General features: G+C 51.9%; 1 protein-coding gene across 2 annotated transcripts; it reads right to left on the reverse strand.

Moving 5' to 3' along the window:
* Positions 1-774: 774 nt before the first annotated feature.
* Positions 775-15326, reverse strand: DEPDC1 (DEP domain containing 1). Of its 2 annotated transcripts, XM_069738247.1 has the most exons (12): positions 15171-15326; positions 12394-12659; positions 12048-12204; positions 8407-8528; positions 7606-7736; positions 7483-7530; positions 7183-7323; positions 5567-6409; positions 3806-3978; positions 3550-3726; positions 2851-3018; positions 2114-2384 (listed from the first exon to the last, which is right to left on the reverse strand). In XM_069738247.1, the coding sequence occupies exons 1-12, from the start codon at positions 15216-15218 to the stop codon at positions 2244-2246; spliced, it is 2415 nt and encodes an 804-aa protein (XP_069594348.1). In that variant the 5' UTR covers positions 15219-15326; the 3' UTR covers positions 2114-2243. The 2 variants fall into 2 exon arrangements, with proteins under 2 accessions (XP_069594349.1, XP_069594348.1); XM_069738248.1 differs by lacking the exon at positions 5567-6409 and having other exon boundaries at positions 775-2384.
* Positions 15327-17399: the final 2073 nt, after the last annotated feature.

A 17399-nucleotide genomic window follows, 5' to 3' on the forward strand; every position in this document is an offset into this window, starting at 1 on the left:
GTCCGTCTCATGCTACCACGAGTGTGAAAGCACAACCAGCATTCAAAAGTGACCAAAACATCAGCCAAAAAGCATTGGTACTGAGATGTGATCTGTGGTCCCCACCTGCAGAACCGCTCCTTTATTGAGGGTGTCTTGATAATTCTATAGATACAGTAATGTATACACTAGCGGCGCTTGTGAGATGGATAGAGGTAGCTGCGGGTACTGCTCCTCACCACACATAATCAGTGAGGAGCAGTGTCTTGATAATTGCCAATAATTTCCATCTGTTGTTTATTCCATTTGCACAACAGCATGTGAAATTGATTGTCAAGTGTTTCTTCCTAAGTGGACAGTTTGATTTCAATGAAGTTGGATTTACTTGGAGTTATATTCTGTTGTTTAAGTGTTCCCCCCCCCCAAGAAGAAGAAGAAAAAAAAGAAGACTTAAAGGGGTTTTCTAGGTATAACAGGGCTATGGGACGGCAGATGATCTCCAGGTGCAGCGCTATAATATCGGTGGAGGCTCAGGGTCCGGACCCCAGAGATTTGGCAACTCCGCTAGAGCAGTTCAATATTGCAGGCAAGCCGCGGTGTCACATTAAAAGCCACAAGTCCATTACTGGAGGCCGCGAGGTCTCGGAAGAGAAGACTTTTTCCCTGCAAGGTTAAGTGATTTACCGTCTCCGTGCACAAAGACCGCGGCGGCTCAGAAGGTGTGAACGCAGCCTTAGGAATCAGGAGGAACTTCACGTCCCGAAAATGTATTTACCATAAAAAGAATGTGAGGAATTATACAAAAAAAACATCATTTATTATATTTCTATGAATATAAAGTGTTTGCATTTTAGATACAAAAAGTATAAAGCTTATTTCTTCATACAGAAAGTGTAATAATAAATTTGCAGCAAATTGAAAGCAGAAAACACAACACAAATATATACACAAAGGAGGAGTGCAACATGCAGCGAGCCTGGAGACAAGCATCGAAATATGTCAGTTCTGTGAGGAGGCACCGGGGGGTTCGGGGGCTTTTTTATAAACAGCTCAGATCTCCTGAAGCTTGCATGGGCGGCCATTGCTTGTCCTTAAAGGGAAACTCCAGCGTCATTCTCTGCATGAGGATAAGGAATGACGTTAGAATCTGATTGGCTCAAAGGCCCCTGTGTACATAAAGTGTTACTGAGCATGTGCGACCACCACTCCTATAGACATTAATGGAGCAGCGGTCGCACATGCTCACACTGAACCGCCGAGGGTCCCAGCAGTTGGACTCCACAGGGTAGATGAGAAATGTGGACCATGGAACAACCCCTTTAACCACCTGCAAACTGATGCTGTGCAGCCATTTGGACACTACAACTCCCAGCATTGCAGATGATTGCTTTCTAGATGGATTGTCCTGAATGCTGGATGGCCAGTGCAGGAGACATGTGCCATTTAATGTGCAAATAGGCAATGTTAGAAATGTCCGTATAAAAAAAAAAAAAAATTCTCCAAACAATAAAAAACACACAAATAGGAACCAGGTCCTGATAAGTCAGCGCTGCCACCAATCACCCCGTAATGATGCGCTGGGTGAAGTTTGGCTTCTCCGGCAGTAAATCATCTTTGGTAAGGTTTTCAGGAGCACATAATTTCACAGACGTCAGTTCCGGAGTCTCAGCACATAGCTTTGGTGTCCGTCACTTTAACCAACGCCAGGGGGAAATGAGCAGAAGGGTGAGAAGTCTCAGAGGTGAATAGGGACCATAAAAAGGGTCATTATGGGCACTAAGGTCATAGTGCCCCAACTTATTAAAGACATAGATTTGAGTGCATATCTGGTAGTGTACAAATGGGCCAAGCTAGAAATGCTACAAATGGATTACATGTTAAATAGGGCATTGCTATTTAAGCCATTCTGTAGTTCACGGCTTTCACTTGCAGTACCATTTTTCACCACATCTGGTGCAATTTTTAACAGATGGCAATGCAACAGCGCCACCAATTGTAAAAGTAACATTTATCATGTAAACATGCTGACGCTGTGCACTGGTAACCCAGTGTCAATAATGGGTGAAGATTTTCGGCATCATTTATTTTGATCAGGGAACTTCTAATCGCTCCTTCTGTAAACGTGGATTTTGCGGGTTTTTTTTTTAATCTAAATTTTAAGATGCAATTAGCAGTGTCCCTGAAGTTTAGTAAAAAGAATGAGAACGTCTCATTGGTGGAGAAGGCGGGGGAGGGAGACACTTCTACAGGGGTGACCGCTCTAGTCAGTATCTTAAGTTGCGAAACTTTGGTCTTTTCAGGACCAGCATCGGCTGCTTAATGGTAGGCTTGTCTCCGAAGAGTCGGGCTTCGCTCTCGGTGCTCGGGAATCGGCTGCGGTAGATCTCAGGATATTCTTTCTGAAACTGAAGAAGGAAATGACAATCGATTTGCTCTTCTCTAGTCGAATCTTTATGTAGGACCCTGATCAAGAGGCCACGTCCGTAGCCCACGGCCGCAGGACAGAAACGCGTCAGGACCCTGATCAAGAGGCCACGTCCGTAGCCCACGGCCGCAGGACAGAAACGCGTCAGGACCCTGATCAAGAGGCCACGTCCGTAGCCCACGGCCGCAGGACAGAAACGCGTCAGGACCCTGATCAAGAGGCCACGTCCGTAGCCCACGGCCGCAGGACAGAAACGCGTCAAACCTTCTCCCTGCCGATTAGTAGGACCGATGCGGTCATGTCTGAATGAGGATGTCACACCAGGCCTACAGACCAGAAGACGTAGGAGGAGGCTCTCGGAGCTCACAGACTATGGCCATGGTGGCCACTGGATCCTTCCATTGTGTATACAGCCCCCATGCAGAGCGATGTGTTTTTCGACCGACCTGTTTGAGTTTCTTCTTCTTGTCCTTCATTGATAGATTCTTGTCCTTCACGATGCTCTCCAGAAGCTCCATGATGGCGGCCTGCAAGGTCACCACCTTCTGCTCTTCAAACTCCTGTGCACTGATCTGCTTACAGAAGTAGAAGCCCGGGGCGGACGGGTCCTTCACCTTAGAAAAAAAAAAAGAGAAAGAGACTTTAGTTATCTCTGTTCAAAGAAACCATGACATAGAAATGATCTCTCAGACTGGATGAGTCCATCAGGTCAGTAATGGCGGCCAATCTTACCTGGGTGGGGAAGGGGGGGTGGGATGATGGACAAGTCTACACAAAGCTCATTTATATGGAAACCTCATAGTACAAATCCTTCGGGAGGTGGATCGGGAGGTGGTGGATCGGGAGGCGGCCGGCACAGCAACCACTGCTTTATATAGATAAATATATAATACGTACACCCATTCCATTGTACATTTGGGTCGGCATTTCCCGACGCCGGAATGTATGTAATTTGCCCACCTTCTTGTCTTTTTGTGTTCGGAACGTTTTGGGGTACATACAATGTTTTGATGACTTTTTATTCTATTTTTCTTGGATGGAGGGGGATGCAAGATGATCTAAAACCCCAGCTGCCCCGTTATAAGACGCACTGGTCGTGTCCTTTGTCAGGAGAAGGGCTACACAAGCAGTAATGGATTCGATACCTGGGCTCTCTGCAGATACTGGATGTGATCCTGGACCGCCGTCTGCAGGTAACAGGGCACTTGGAGGATCTCCTGGTGATGGTCCATGAGGAAAGACACCAACCTCGTCGCCAACAGCTCATCCAGATCCACCTCTTCAGCGCAGCACAAGACGCAGCGGGAGAAAGTCTGGATCATCTGATGGGAAGAACATTAGAAGGCAAACACGTCCGAAAACATCATGGCGCCGCCGCCTGTTCACACACAGACTACTTACCAGAGATCTGGTGCCCATGGCGTCGTGCAGGCGCGGCATATCCACGTTCTGGCTCATGCGCGAGATCATCCTCATCAGCAGCTGCAGCTTCCGGCGGTTCGGGGGTGGGAGAAGCAGACAGCAGAGCTGGAGGGCGTCTATGGCCACCCGCTCCAAATGAGGCTGCAGAAGACCTGAGAGCGGAAGTGAGGAGCGGAGGGACGACAGAGGGAGAAGAAAAGCGCCATGAACTCTAAACATCACACAAAATGACTAAAAAGGTTGAATCAATTTACTGATTGAATGCAAATGATCTACTCTAGTCCCTCCCAAAGCTGCATTCAAATTGCCGCTGGCTCCATCCCACTGATGATCACAGGGGGCAGCCGAGCCCCATTGACTTGTAACGGAGCCGCGCTGCAATACCAGGCACGACCTATTGATGAGCAGCCCCTCTAAGCTCCCGGAGGTCCCATAAACTGTCAATGCAGCTTTGGGTGTGAGTAGAGAACCACAAAACAATAAAAACTGAAAAAAAAAGCCAATGTAAGAAAAAAGCAGTTACTCAGCTAATGAGGAAGATGAAAATCTGTGAGAATAAGGATTTCCATTTTGCACACAAGAATTAGCCATAGGATTACACGAGGACGGACAGGAGGTGCGAGACCCGTGCAGCCACCACAGGGGGTCCAATAAAGCAAAGCACACGGGCATCCTCATGCAGCAGCAGCTTGGCGCCGTTCACACCAGACAGTTATATGCCAGCATGGAAACAGCGTGCAGATTAACCCCCGCCTTACAGGGGGACCGGCCGTCTGCACTGCTGGCTGGGAACAACTCAGGGACCAGAAGAGCAAGTTATCTACAAAGTCACTTTTATATGGTGGAGCAGAAGGTGCGCCAGCCGGACAGGACTTCAGTCACCGTGGAGGAATGTGAGGAGATTGTATTGGAGGACTAGAAAAAGGAGCGGTACTCCGACTACGGTGCCGTAACAATAGGTAGAGAGAGCGGAGTAACCCGCGATTGCAGGATCAGACTTCAGGGTTTATTTGTAGCCTGTAACCACGAAGACACATTGGTCTGCATAGGAGCAGTATACAAAAAACGGAAGGACTGTTTTTGTACGGCTTTCCAGAGCAAAGGGGTTGTTAAAAATAAATATGCGTCATTTACTTCAAAAACTGCCGATATCCGATCTATTCAGTCTCCCGACCACTGAATGGCTGCAGGACGCGATAATTACTGGTGGGATTACGCCCCGTTCACTAGTCACCGGACCCCGCAATTAGCCAATCAACAGCCTCAGTGGTCAGATGACTAAGCAGAAAAAGGGTCACAATGGCGACCACAGGAGCGGCATCGGGAGTCTTGGGTCTCATCGCTATTCTAGAACAATCACTTCGCTTTGGAAAGTTTTATAAAGTTTGTGGAAAATCCTTTTAATCCTGACGATTCATTATACGGCTTCATTTCTACCCTAGATTCACTGGAGGAATGCGAAAACCAGAAACGTACATGGGAGATTAATGGAGGCAAGAAATGCAGGCGCAGGAGGCAGCGCGAGAAAACGACATCAGATTATAGGAAGGGGGCATGTAGAGGTAGTGCGGAGGGTAGGCAGCATTAGGACCACATGCCGGATTACTAGGACCACATGCCAGATTACTAGGACCACATGCCAGATTACTAGGACCACATGCCAGATTACTAGGACCACATGCCAGATTACTAGGACACACAGACATGCAGGAAACATGCAGTAAATAGCATTAACCTTACTTTGGGTACCAGTGCAGGGCTGTGCAGCGTGCAGTGCAGGAGAGATTGTGGGGACAGGACTGGAGAGCTCCATATTGCTCTGGCACAACCATTTGGTGACGGCGGTACCCGGCTCGGTCACGTCACTTCCCTCGATAGAGCTCAGGCGTTTCTGCAGTCTACCCTGACCCGTCTGCCCGGGCTTCATGGTGATCTCAGCCACTGGCGTGTTTATACTAGAGCACGACCCGAGACAGTCGCCCGTGCTGTGTGATCTGGACAGCGTCCTGCAGTCGGGTCTGTGAGCGCCCCCTGCCATAGGGTTGTGCCGGAGCAGTGTTCGGGCGCTGCATACCACAGCGGGCACAGACGTACAGCTCCCACCATGCTCGTCAGATGGAGGAAGATTTGGGGACTGGGTTAGAGAAACCTGAGAACAAGGTCCTAGAGAATCGCTCTCATGACTCGGTTCAGAATAGGACACATCTGCGATTCCCTCCAACGAGCAACTGCGCAGCCGGACTTTAAAAGGCGCCGCCGAGTCCGTCCTGCCGGCAGAGAGGTTCTGGCAGCTGCCACTTACGATCCGGCTTGGCCGCCTGGCGAGGGAGTTGTAAAGCTTCTCCCTGTTATTGTGCAGAGCAGAGTCCTTGTGCTCCCGGCCCAGCTCCCCGAAGCTTTGGTCGTCGTCTTCCTCGTCTTCGTTGGGCACCTTCCGCACCAAGCTGAGGAGCAGGCATTCTGTCGACTTAAAGTTTGTGTTGCTCAGTTTTGGGTGCTGGGAGGAGCGTGAAGCGGCCGCGTCCTTCTTCGCTTTGTGCTTCCGGTTACGCCTGTGGGTTACCGTAATGTAGCCACATACAACTAACCGGGAACGAAATAGAAGTTAGAATGTGCAGCGAGCGGGAGAGAAATGTGCACAACGTTAGTGAGCAGGTTAGTGCATGATGGAGGCCGAGCATGGGGACGTAAACAGGCAGCAAGACGCGTCACGCCAGGCGGATGCAACAATCACTATAGAAAGCAGCGGCCTGCTAGAATCCTGTTTGCGCATCATTACAGACACCTATCAGGTAACACTGTGCCGCTGAGGACCCCCCGCTACTATCCACTCTGCCCCCATGACATACAGCCCCTTCTCAAATACTCTGTGCCCCATTGTGTGACTTTTCCTACCCATTCTGCATTCTCCTCCCTAGTCCTGCGCCGACTCTTCCCAGCCCCACTGCAGGTGACTGACAGAGAAACCCTCCGGCCAACAGCATGACACCGGGGTCTCCTATAGGAATGGGGTCTCCTCTCTATTAGGGTGTACTCCGCTCTGCTTTCACTTGCATTTCAAGGGGAGTAATGAACCTTAGTGGCCACTTTCCTTTGATCACCAGGGATCCTACGTGTCACTATAAAGCCCCTTTATTGTGCCTAAACTGTCACGACTACATAGCAAGGACCCTGAGGTCCGCTTACCACCAGTACAGCGCCCGCTGCCATGCTGGACACAGGGGAGGACCCCTTACATGCTATAGTTTGCGCTGGAAGCATAAGGGGCATCTGGAGAGTAAAAGCTACAGCCGCGGGGTCTCAGGCCACCACACAGCGAACGCCGGGAGCGCAAGTGGTTACCAGCCAAGACTTACCCAAGATATTCACAAAAAGCTCATAATACTCGAATGTGAGCAGAGGCTCCGGGAGATTCAGGAAGTGGTCAGCGACCGTCCTGAAGACGTCGCGCTCAAAGCCGGGATAGCTGGGCTGGCCCATGTCGTTATTTCTCGGCCCTGTACAAGAACGACATCGGGGTAGAGGTCACTACAGGCAACGATTGCAAGAAAGAAGATGTTGCATCGGTGTAGGATCGGACGAGCGCGTCAACATTAGCGGAAGGGATCGCAAGCGACTGAACCGTGGACCAAGCGGCACGGCTCTCCTATACTCACAGTTTGCGAGGCATTTCATGGCAGACAGGACCCAGTGAGGAAGATCATCTAGAAGAACACAAGACACGTTAGCAAGACCTAGAAAGCCTGACGGGTCATCCGCATTAGTCCCAGGTGGCCCACCTGTCTTGTCTTGCAGGAAGACGACGCCGTGTTTGCTGGTGTGCGTCATGTTGTACATGATATGTCCGGGGTTCATCTGCGCAGGATTCAGCACTTCGTCCAAGGACGGCAAAGCGAGGATTTTCTGAAGACTGAGTGACACAAGAGCAAATGAGAAAAGCAGATCTAGAACCTGCGGCTACTCAGCTGCTGAGGGACTACAACTCCTAGCAGTCTGAACACAGTGGGCCGTGTAGTCAGAAAAAAGGAAGGGGCTGCAAAGCTGAGGCAGAACCACATCCCGTTCAGTTTATGGACTTCCAGCGCTGCAAAAGATGCAGCCATGTTCATTCACTTGTAAGGAGCCAGGCTGCAAGTGGCAACTAGTGGTCAGGATCAATGGGGGTCTGCAAAGATGGACCCCCTACCAGTCATCACAGCTGTAAGATGATGGCGGAGTCACATGGACACTGCTGCCAAAGATGAGATGAGGGCACGGCGAGGACAGAGAGCCGACATCGGATGTCCAACGTCATAAGGGGTGAAGACCATTGTCCCCAGTGTAGATGGAGGATTTTATCTGCAGAAAATCTGCTGCATTTAAAAGATTCAGCAAAGTGGATTTGATTTCCTGAAACCTCTGCCCCCGACGCGTATGGAGACTACGGAGACGATATGGAGATTTATTGATTTCTAAACATTTTGCAATTTTACAAACCTAGGAAGATGACAATCCCCTGCACCAATACAAGCCAACAGGAAAACAGGAGCAGACGATGGAAATATACGAACCCGTATGGCAGCAAGTGGCCGTATACTTACTGGATCAGGGCGATGTTTCCCCAGACTTCTTCTAGATCCTTTTTGGTGATCTCCTTTGCACCAGGGTTACCACGCTCCATATCCACCTCCATTGCTTCAGCCGCATCATTTTCTTGTTCCCCCTACACAGAACAATAAGAGGTGACACATACAGAGAACGACGCAGCGCTGCAACCACCCGACAGGCAGAGAAACGACGCAGCGCTGCAGCCACCCGACAGGTAGAGAAACTACGCAGTACTGCAGCCACCACCCGACAGGCAGAGAAACGACGCAGCGCTGCAGCCACCCAACAGGCAGAGAAACGACGCAGCACTACAGCCACCCGACAGGCAGAAAACGACGCAGCGCTGCAGCCACCCGACAGGCAGAGAAACGACGCAGTAATGCAGCCACCACCCGACAGGCAGAGAAACGACGCAGCGCTGCAGCCACCCGACAGGCAGAGAAACGACGCAGCGCTGCAGCCACCTGACAGGTAGAGAAACGACGCAGCGCTGCAGCCACCACCCGACAGGCAGAAAACGACGCAGCGCTGCAGCCACCACCCGACAGGCAGAGAAACGACGCAGCGCTGCAGCCACCCGACAGGCAGAGAAACGACGCAGCGCTGCAGCCACCCGACAGGCAGAGAAACGACGCAGCGCTGCAGCCACCCGACAGGTAGAGAAACGACGCAGCGCTGCAGCCACCACCCGACAGGCAGAAAACGACGCAGCGCTGCAGCCACCTGACAGGCAGAGAAACGACGCAGCGCTGCAGCCACCACCCGACAGGCAGAGAAACGACGCAGCGCTGCAGCCACCCGACAGGCAGAGAAACGACGCAGCGCTGCAGCCACCACCCGACAGGCAGAGAAACGACGCAGCGCTGCAGCCACCACCCGACAGGCAGAGAAACGACGCAGCGCTGCAGCCACCTGACAGGCAGAGAAACGACGCAGCGCTGCAGCCACCCGACAGGCAGAGAAACGACGCAGTAATGCAGCCACCACCCGACAGGCAGAGAAACGACGCAGCGCTGCAGCCACCCGACAGGCAGAGAAACGACGCAGCGCTGCAGCCACCTGACAGGTAGAGAAACGACGCAGCGCTGCAGCCACCACCCGACAGGCAGAAAACGACGCAGCGCTGCAGCCACCACCCGACAGGCAGAGAAACGACGCAGCGCTGCAGCCACCCGACAGGCAGAGAAACGACGCAGCGCTGCAGCCACCCGACAGGCAGAGAAACGACGCAGCGCTGCAGCCACCCGACAGGTAGAGAAACGACGCAGCGCTGCAGCCACCACCCGACAGGCAGAAAACGACGCAGCGCTGCAGCCACCTGACAGGCAGAGAAACGACGCAGCGCTGCAGCCACCACCCGACAGGCAGAGAAACGACGCAGCGCTGCAGCCACCCGACAGGCAGAGAAACGACGCAGCGCTGCAGCCACCACCCGACAGGCAGAGAAACGACGCAGCGCTGCAGCCACCACCCGACAGGCAGAGAAACGACGCAGCGCTGCAGCCACCTGACAGGCAGAGAAACGACGCAGCGCTGCAGCCACCACCCGACAGGCAGAGAAACGACGCAGCGCTGCAGCCACCCGACAGGCAGAGAAACGACGCAGTACTGCAGCCACCCGACAGGCAGAGAACGACGCAGTACTGCAGCCACCCGACAGGTAGAGAAACGATGCAGTACTTCAGCCACCACCCGACAGGCAGAGAACGACGCAGCGCTGCAGCCACCCGACAGACAGAGAACGATGCAGCGCTGCAGCCACCTGACAGGTAGAGAAACGACGCAGCGCTGCAGCCACCACCCGACAGGCAGAAAACGACGCAGCGCTGCAGCCACCCGACAGGTAGAGAAAGGACGCAGCACTACAGCCACCAGACAGGCAGAGAAACGCTGGAGCCACCCGACAGGCAGAGAAACGACGCAGCGCTGCAGCCACCCGACAGGCAGAGAAACGACGCAGTAATGCAGCCACCACCCGACAGGCAGAGAAACGACGCAGCGCTGCAGCCACCCGACAGGCAGAGAAACGACGCAGCGCTGCAGCCACCCGACAGGCAGAGAAACGACGCAGCGCTGCAGCCACCTGACAGGTAGAGAAACGACGCAGCGCTGCAGCCACCACCCGACAGGCAGAAAACGACGCAGCGCTGCAGCCACCCGACAGGCAGAGAAACGACGCAGTAATGCAGCCACCACCCGACAGGTAAAGAAACGACTCAGCGCGGCAGCCACCCGACAGGCAGAGAAACGACGCAGTACTGCAGCCACCCGACAGGCAGAGAACGACGCAGTACTAAGCCACCCGACAGGTAGAGAAACGATGCAGTACTTCAGCCACCACCCGACAGGCAGAGAACGACGCAGCGCTGCAGCCACCCGACAGACAGAGAACGATGCAGCGCTGCAGCCACCTGACAGGTAGAGAAATGACGCAGCACTACAGCCACCAGACAGGCACAGAACGACGCAGCACTGCAGCCACCCGACAGGTAGAGAAACGATGCAGTACTTCAGCCACCACCCGACAGGCAGAGAACGATGCAGCGCTGCAGCCACCTGACAGGTAGAGAAACGACGCAGCGCTGCAGCCACCACCCGACAGGCAGAAAACGACGCAGCGCTGCAGCCACCCGACAGGTAGAGAAAGGACGCAGCACTACAGCCACCAGACAGGCAGAGAAACGCTGGAGCCACCCGACAGGCAGAGAAACGACGCAGCGCTGCAGCCACCACCCGACAGGCAGAGAAACGACGCAGTAATGCAGCCACCCCCCGACAGGCAGAGAACGACGCAGCGCTGCAGCCACCCGACAGGCAAAGAAACGACACAGTACTGCAGCCACCACCCGACAGGCAGAGAAACGACGCAGCGCTGCAGCCACCCGACAGGCAGAGAAATGACGCTGCGCTGCAGCCACCAGACAGGCAGAGAAACGACGCAGTACTGCAGCCACCACCTGACAGGCAGAGAAACAATGCAGCGCTGCAGCCTCCTGATAGGCAGAGAAACAATGCAGCGCTGTGGCCACCTGAGAAGCAGAGAAATGCTGCAGCCACCCGACAGGCAGAGAAATGAGGCAGAAACCTTATTTATACAAGTCCCAGAATTACTCCTCAATCCCTAAGCAGCTGCAAACATAAAATGCTGGTCATAAAAAAAAAAAAAAAAAAGGGGATGGCAGATGACGAGGCTATGTCATTATGTACTGATCAGTGGGTCTGACCTCCGCGACTCCCATCTTTCATTAGGATAAAGGGTGCTCGTAGCTGGTGTAGAACAGCAGCCCCTTACAGTTTTCCTTCTGCATAGCGGCCCCTGATCACTCAGCTGTGCAGGATCTGCAGCCCCTTACAGCTATAGGGGCCCTACACCCACATTCTGGGTCACTGGGGCAGACAGGTACGGCATACACTAGTAACAGGTCATCACTGTATAAAGTGGAAAACCCCTTTAATTCACAACATCCAGTGTCACCCAACTTGCCATGTCTGGGGTCCAAATACCCAAAAGCTACCATTAAACAATGAACCTGGCGGATCTGCTCCTTAATAAAGCAACTAATCTGAGCAAGTGAAGCTGCAGTGTAAAGCTTAGGGGATGCCACTGATGCATAGAGCCGAGCAGATTTGCTACCTTGCCATCCAGAGATCTGTGCCTCCTTGGGGTCCTCTTGGAGAATTGCGGCATTTTGAAGGGATTCTCCCTCTCCTTGAAGACGTTCTCCAAGCTGCTTCTCTTCCACAGAGGCGGACGGCCGGGGAGGGTCTTTATTGGGGAGGTGGAGGGAAACCTGCTCCAAAGAAGGTATTAATTATAATGTAGAGTTATGAAGCCCCCCCAATCCTTGCCAACACCTTGGAAGACAGTGAACGTCAACCGGTGGCCCTCCTGCAGCTGTAAAACCACAACTCCCAGCATGCCCTGACCGCCGCAGACTGGGAGCCGTACATGTACAGTCACAGGTAGCGGATCACAATACCGGAATAGCTGGTGGGTGTCCTCCAGGTCCTCGCTGCCCCATCTCCCCTTCAGGTCCTCGATGACGTGGTTCTTCAGGAACTTCCTGAGGAGTTGGATCGTCTGCTGCCGCGTCACGTCGCTCCCGAAGTTACTGTTACTTCTCAGGTGGTGATGCAGCCAGTCTATGGCCTCTGAGGCCGTGAAGCAATTTCCATACGTCTTAAAGTTCTGCCGATGTTTCTTCAGGGGCATCCCAGCGCGAAAATACTTGGTGACTTCATTCCACTGGGGAAAAAAAAAAAAAAGTTATAATAATGTCCATTCTATATATTTTCTTTGCTGCACAAATTGCGCCATTCAGCATCTTCTCATTTACACCATTCCCATCTCAGAATTAGCTCCACACCAAAGTCAGTTGTGACCGAACACGTAAACTCCAAGTTTCTGTAGCAAAGGCCTCAGCAAATCTGGAAGATTTTAATGGGGATTTGCTACAGTGGATTCCAAAAGGAAAACTAAGTATTGTTATATTATAAACCTGGACAATAAAGAAACAAGACAGAAGAAGAATCGACACCTAAATGTGGAGCTGGAGAAGGATGTCACCAATACCAAGGATGGAACAAATGAAGCCGTGTCCCTGGAAGCTACGACTTACCTACTTTGGATGCCCGGCAGCCAACGACAAGGCGACCTTCATTGCTGGGGACCTAATATGAATCATCTCCTAGGCTGACGCCTACATTTATATGGGCAGTAGTAGGAAAGTAGGATCCTGCTGTTATTAATAACACAACAGGCTGATGGGTGGAGCGCTCGGTCAGGGAGCCTATATATTCAGCCTCCGAGAGGATTCACATTAGGATAGGTCCTCACCAAAAGAAGATCGCCTTGTCGTTGGCTGTTGGGCTTGCATGAACTGGCCAAATTGTGTGCCAAGTATCTTTATTTGTTCCTATCATCTAGAGCAGTAATGATAGTCACATCATACATGTTTCCGCGATTACTTGTTATAACTCTACAGACTGCAGCTTTGTTAATCTACAGAGATGGACGCTCTTAGTTCGCCCCTGTTCACACCAGTTTTCCATTTGGAAGTGACGGTCGGTCTTTACTTATTTATCAATCACACAAGTCCTACAAAAAAAGTCCTGCAGCGCGTGGATGAAATCCGTCCTGTGCTCATTGTTGTAGAATCTGCAGCTTTTCCGTCCCGTCTGAAGTAATGAAACTTTATTAACGTTTTTCCTCATATTTGTGACACCATCATTCTGCAGAGCGGTGGTTTATTATTATTATTTCTACCGGATCCGTACTCGCTCAGCCAGGAGCCGGGCACTGTTCAGTGTGGGGGGCTCAGGACCTGGACCCCCAATAATCTGCAAGATATGACGGCGCCTCACAAGTATGAAAACAAAAACACTTTCCGAAGGTTAGTAACAAAATGACCTCGACTTGTACAGACTCCAGTGTGCAGGAAAACACGTCCGGTCATTATCTCAGTCACGGAATGATCCGGACAGACGGCATCGTATGGAATATAACCCGCGTGTTTATACCACGGGCGCCATGTGTACGGGGAAGGGGCACAGCAGGAGGTGGAGGGGACAACAGCAACGATGGCGGGAAACTGACGCCAAGAAACCCCGCGCTCACGCCCGATCATCACTCCCATCAATATCTGCAGCCGGATGCTGGGAGTATTGGGAGGAGGATAAAAGGAGAGAAGAGATCACCAGAGGGAGCGCGGGGGCGAAACAGAAAGAAGGAAGAAAACACACACCGTACTATGCTACACACACACACCCTGCTACATACACACACACACCGTACTACGCTACACACACACACCGTACTACGCTACACACACACCGTACTACGCTATACACACACACACCGTACTATGCTACACACACACACCGTACTATGCTACACACACACCGTACTATGCTACACACACACACCGTACTATGCTACACACACACACCGTACTATGCTACACACACACACCGTACTATGCTACACACACACCGTACTACGCTACACACACACACCGTACTACGCTACACACACACCGTACTACGCTATACACACACACACCGTACTATGCTACACACACACACCGTACTATGCTACACACACACCGTACTATGCTACACACACACACCGTACTATGCTACACACACACACCGTACTATGCTACACACACACACCGTACTATGCTACACACACACACCGTACTATGCTACACACACACACCGTACTATGCTACACACACACACCGTACTATGCTACACACACACACCGTACTATGCTACACACACACACCGTACTATGCTACACACACACACCGTACTATGCTACACACACACACCGTACTATGCTACACACACACACCGTACTATGCTACACACACACCGTACTATGCTACACACACACACCGTACTATGCTACACACACACCGTACTATGCTACACACACACACCGTACTATGCTACACACACACCGTACTATGCTACACACACCGTACTATGCTACACACACACCGTACTATGCTACACACACCGTTCTATGCTACACACACAGTATACATGTCATATACAATATTATATACACACCACACGTGACACACATAGGTATACAATATGCAGACAGCACAGTATACACAGATCACACGTCTTTGTGCTGTGTATCACACACTGTATGTATAGAAATGTCGCACACAGCAGTGTATATGACACATCACGTATATATCAGTCATCCCGGGGTGACACCGAGCTCAGCAGACGTCGTTACCAGTTTGGTGGCCCGGTACGGCCCCGGGGTGATGATGCGACTCTCCATTGCCCGGTTCAGGTCACCGGAGCCGCCCGCGGCCCTTTAATCCGCCCGAGACACGTGACCTCCGGACCCGCAACTGTCCAGCACGGAGGTTTGAAAAACGAGCACAAAACAAATCGATCTGTGATTGGCTCAACGGTAGCGACATGTGATACAATTTTAACCAATCAGCGTTTAGGACTGGATGTAGACGCGGTGCTCGTCACACTTCTCGCAGAGCGGCGGCAGAGGGCGCTGTGCTCACGGGCCGAAGAACGGGAAGCGGACACGACACATTACGGTTACGGGGGACTACAGCTCCCAGCGTGTCCTGGCGGGCACTTCACGTGCGGACCATTAAACTGCTCTTGGAATGTATTGATAATCTGTGGCTGTCTCGGTTTGCTGGGCGTTGTAGTTCCACGGATGGGGCCGGAAGTTGCAGAAGTTTTGCTCTTCCTGTACATAGAATCACACACAACCGCGGGCGTACAGACTATACCGGGACATCATGGGTCCCTCCCCATAGCAGAAGTTCTGATCCAGCCTCCTCCCCCTCTTCAAACAAACAAAAGGTCCTTGTGGTCACAGAAGAACATTGCAGCCTTTACAAAGTGATTGTCCTGGGACTGAAGCTCTAGAGACCCCAACAAAAGTGCCCCCAAACCCTGTATGATACCCCACAGTGAAATCCTCCACACACACAGTGTGATGACCCTACTGTACCCTCCTCATCACTGGAAACGTATGGAGACCCCAACAGTATGATCCCCTTCAGCCCTCCATGCAGTTTACTGACCCCACACTGTAGAATGGCCTCCACACTATAATTCCTTGCATATGGCTCCCACATAGCCCTCCAAATATAATGGAACCCAAAGAGGCCTCCATGCTTTATAATAGCCCCACATAGCCAGCCACATAGTATAATACCCTCCCCATAGTCACCCACAGATCCCCCATAACAGAGCATCATCCACAGATCCCCCATAACAGTGCGTCATCCACTGATCCCCCATAACAGTGCGTCATCCACTGATCCCCCATAATGTACATCATCCACAGATCCCCATAACAGCGCGTCATCCACAGATCCCCCATAATGTACGTCATCCACAGATCCCCCATAACAGTGCGTCATCCACTGATCCCCCATAATGTACGTCATCCACAGATCCCCATAACAGCGCGTCATCCACAGATCCCCCATAATATACATCATCCACAGATCCCCATAACAGTGCGTCATCCACTGATCCCCCATAATGTACATCATCCACAGATCCCCATAACAGCGCGTCATCCACAGATCCCCCATAATGTACGTCATCCACAGATCCCCCATAACAGTGCGTCATCCACAGATCCCCCATAACAGTGCGTCATCCACTGATCCCCCATAATGTACGTCATCCACAGATCCCCCATAACAGTGCATCATCCACAGATCCCCATAATGTACGTCATCCACAGATCCCCCATAACAGTGCGTCATCCACAGATCCCCCATAACAGAGCATCATCCACAGATCCCCATATCAGTGTGTCACCCACAGATCCCCCATAACAGTGCGTCATCCACTGATCCCCCATAATATACGTCATCCACAGATCCCCATAACAGCGCGTCATCCACAGATCCCCATAACAGTGCGTCATCCACAGATCCCCATAACACTGCGTCATCCACTGATCCCCATAACAGTGCGTCATCCACAGATCCCCCATAACTGCGGCATCCACAGATCCCCCATAACAGTGCATCATCCTCTGATCCCCCATAATGTACGTCATCCACAGATCCCCCATAACAGTGCGTCATCCACTGTTCCCCATAACAGTGCGTCATCCACAGATCCCCCATAACTGCGACATCCACAGATCCCCCATAACAGTGCATCATCCTCTGATCCCCCCTAATGTACGTCATCCACAGATCCCCATAACAGCGCGTCATCCACAGATCCCCATAACACTGCGTCATCCACAGATCCCCATAACACTGCGTCATCCACAGATCCCCATAACAGTGCGTCATCCTCTGATCCCCCATAATGTACGTCATCCACAGATCCCCCATAACAGTGCGTCATCCACAGATCCCCCATAACAGCGCATCATCCACAGATCCCCCGTAATGTACGTCATCCACAGATCCCCCATAACAGTGCGTCATCCACAGATCCCCCATAACAGCGCATCATC

This window comes from Ranitomeya imitator, chromosome 8 (assembly GCF_032444005.1).
Source record: "Ranitomeya imitator isolate aRanImi1 chromosome 8, aRanImi1.pri, whole genome shotgun sequence".
Classification (NCBI taxonomy): Eukaryota; Metazoa; Chordata; class Amphibia; order Anura; family Dendrobatidae; genus Ranitomeya; species Ranitomeya imitator.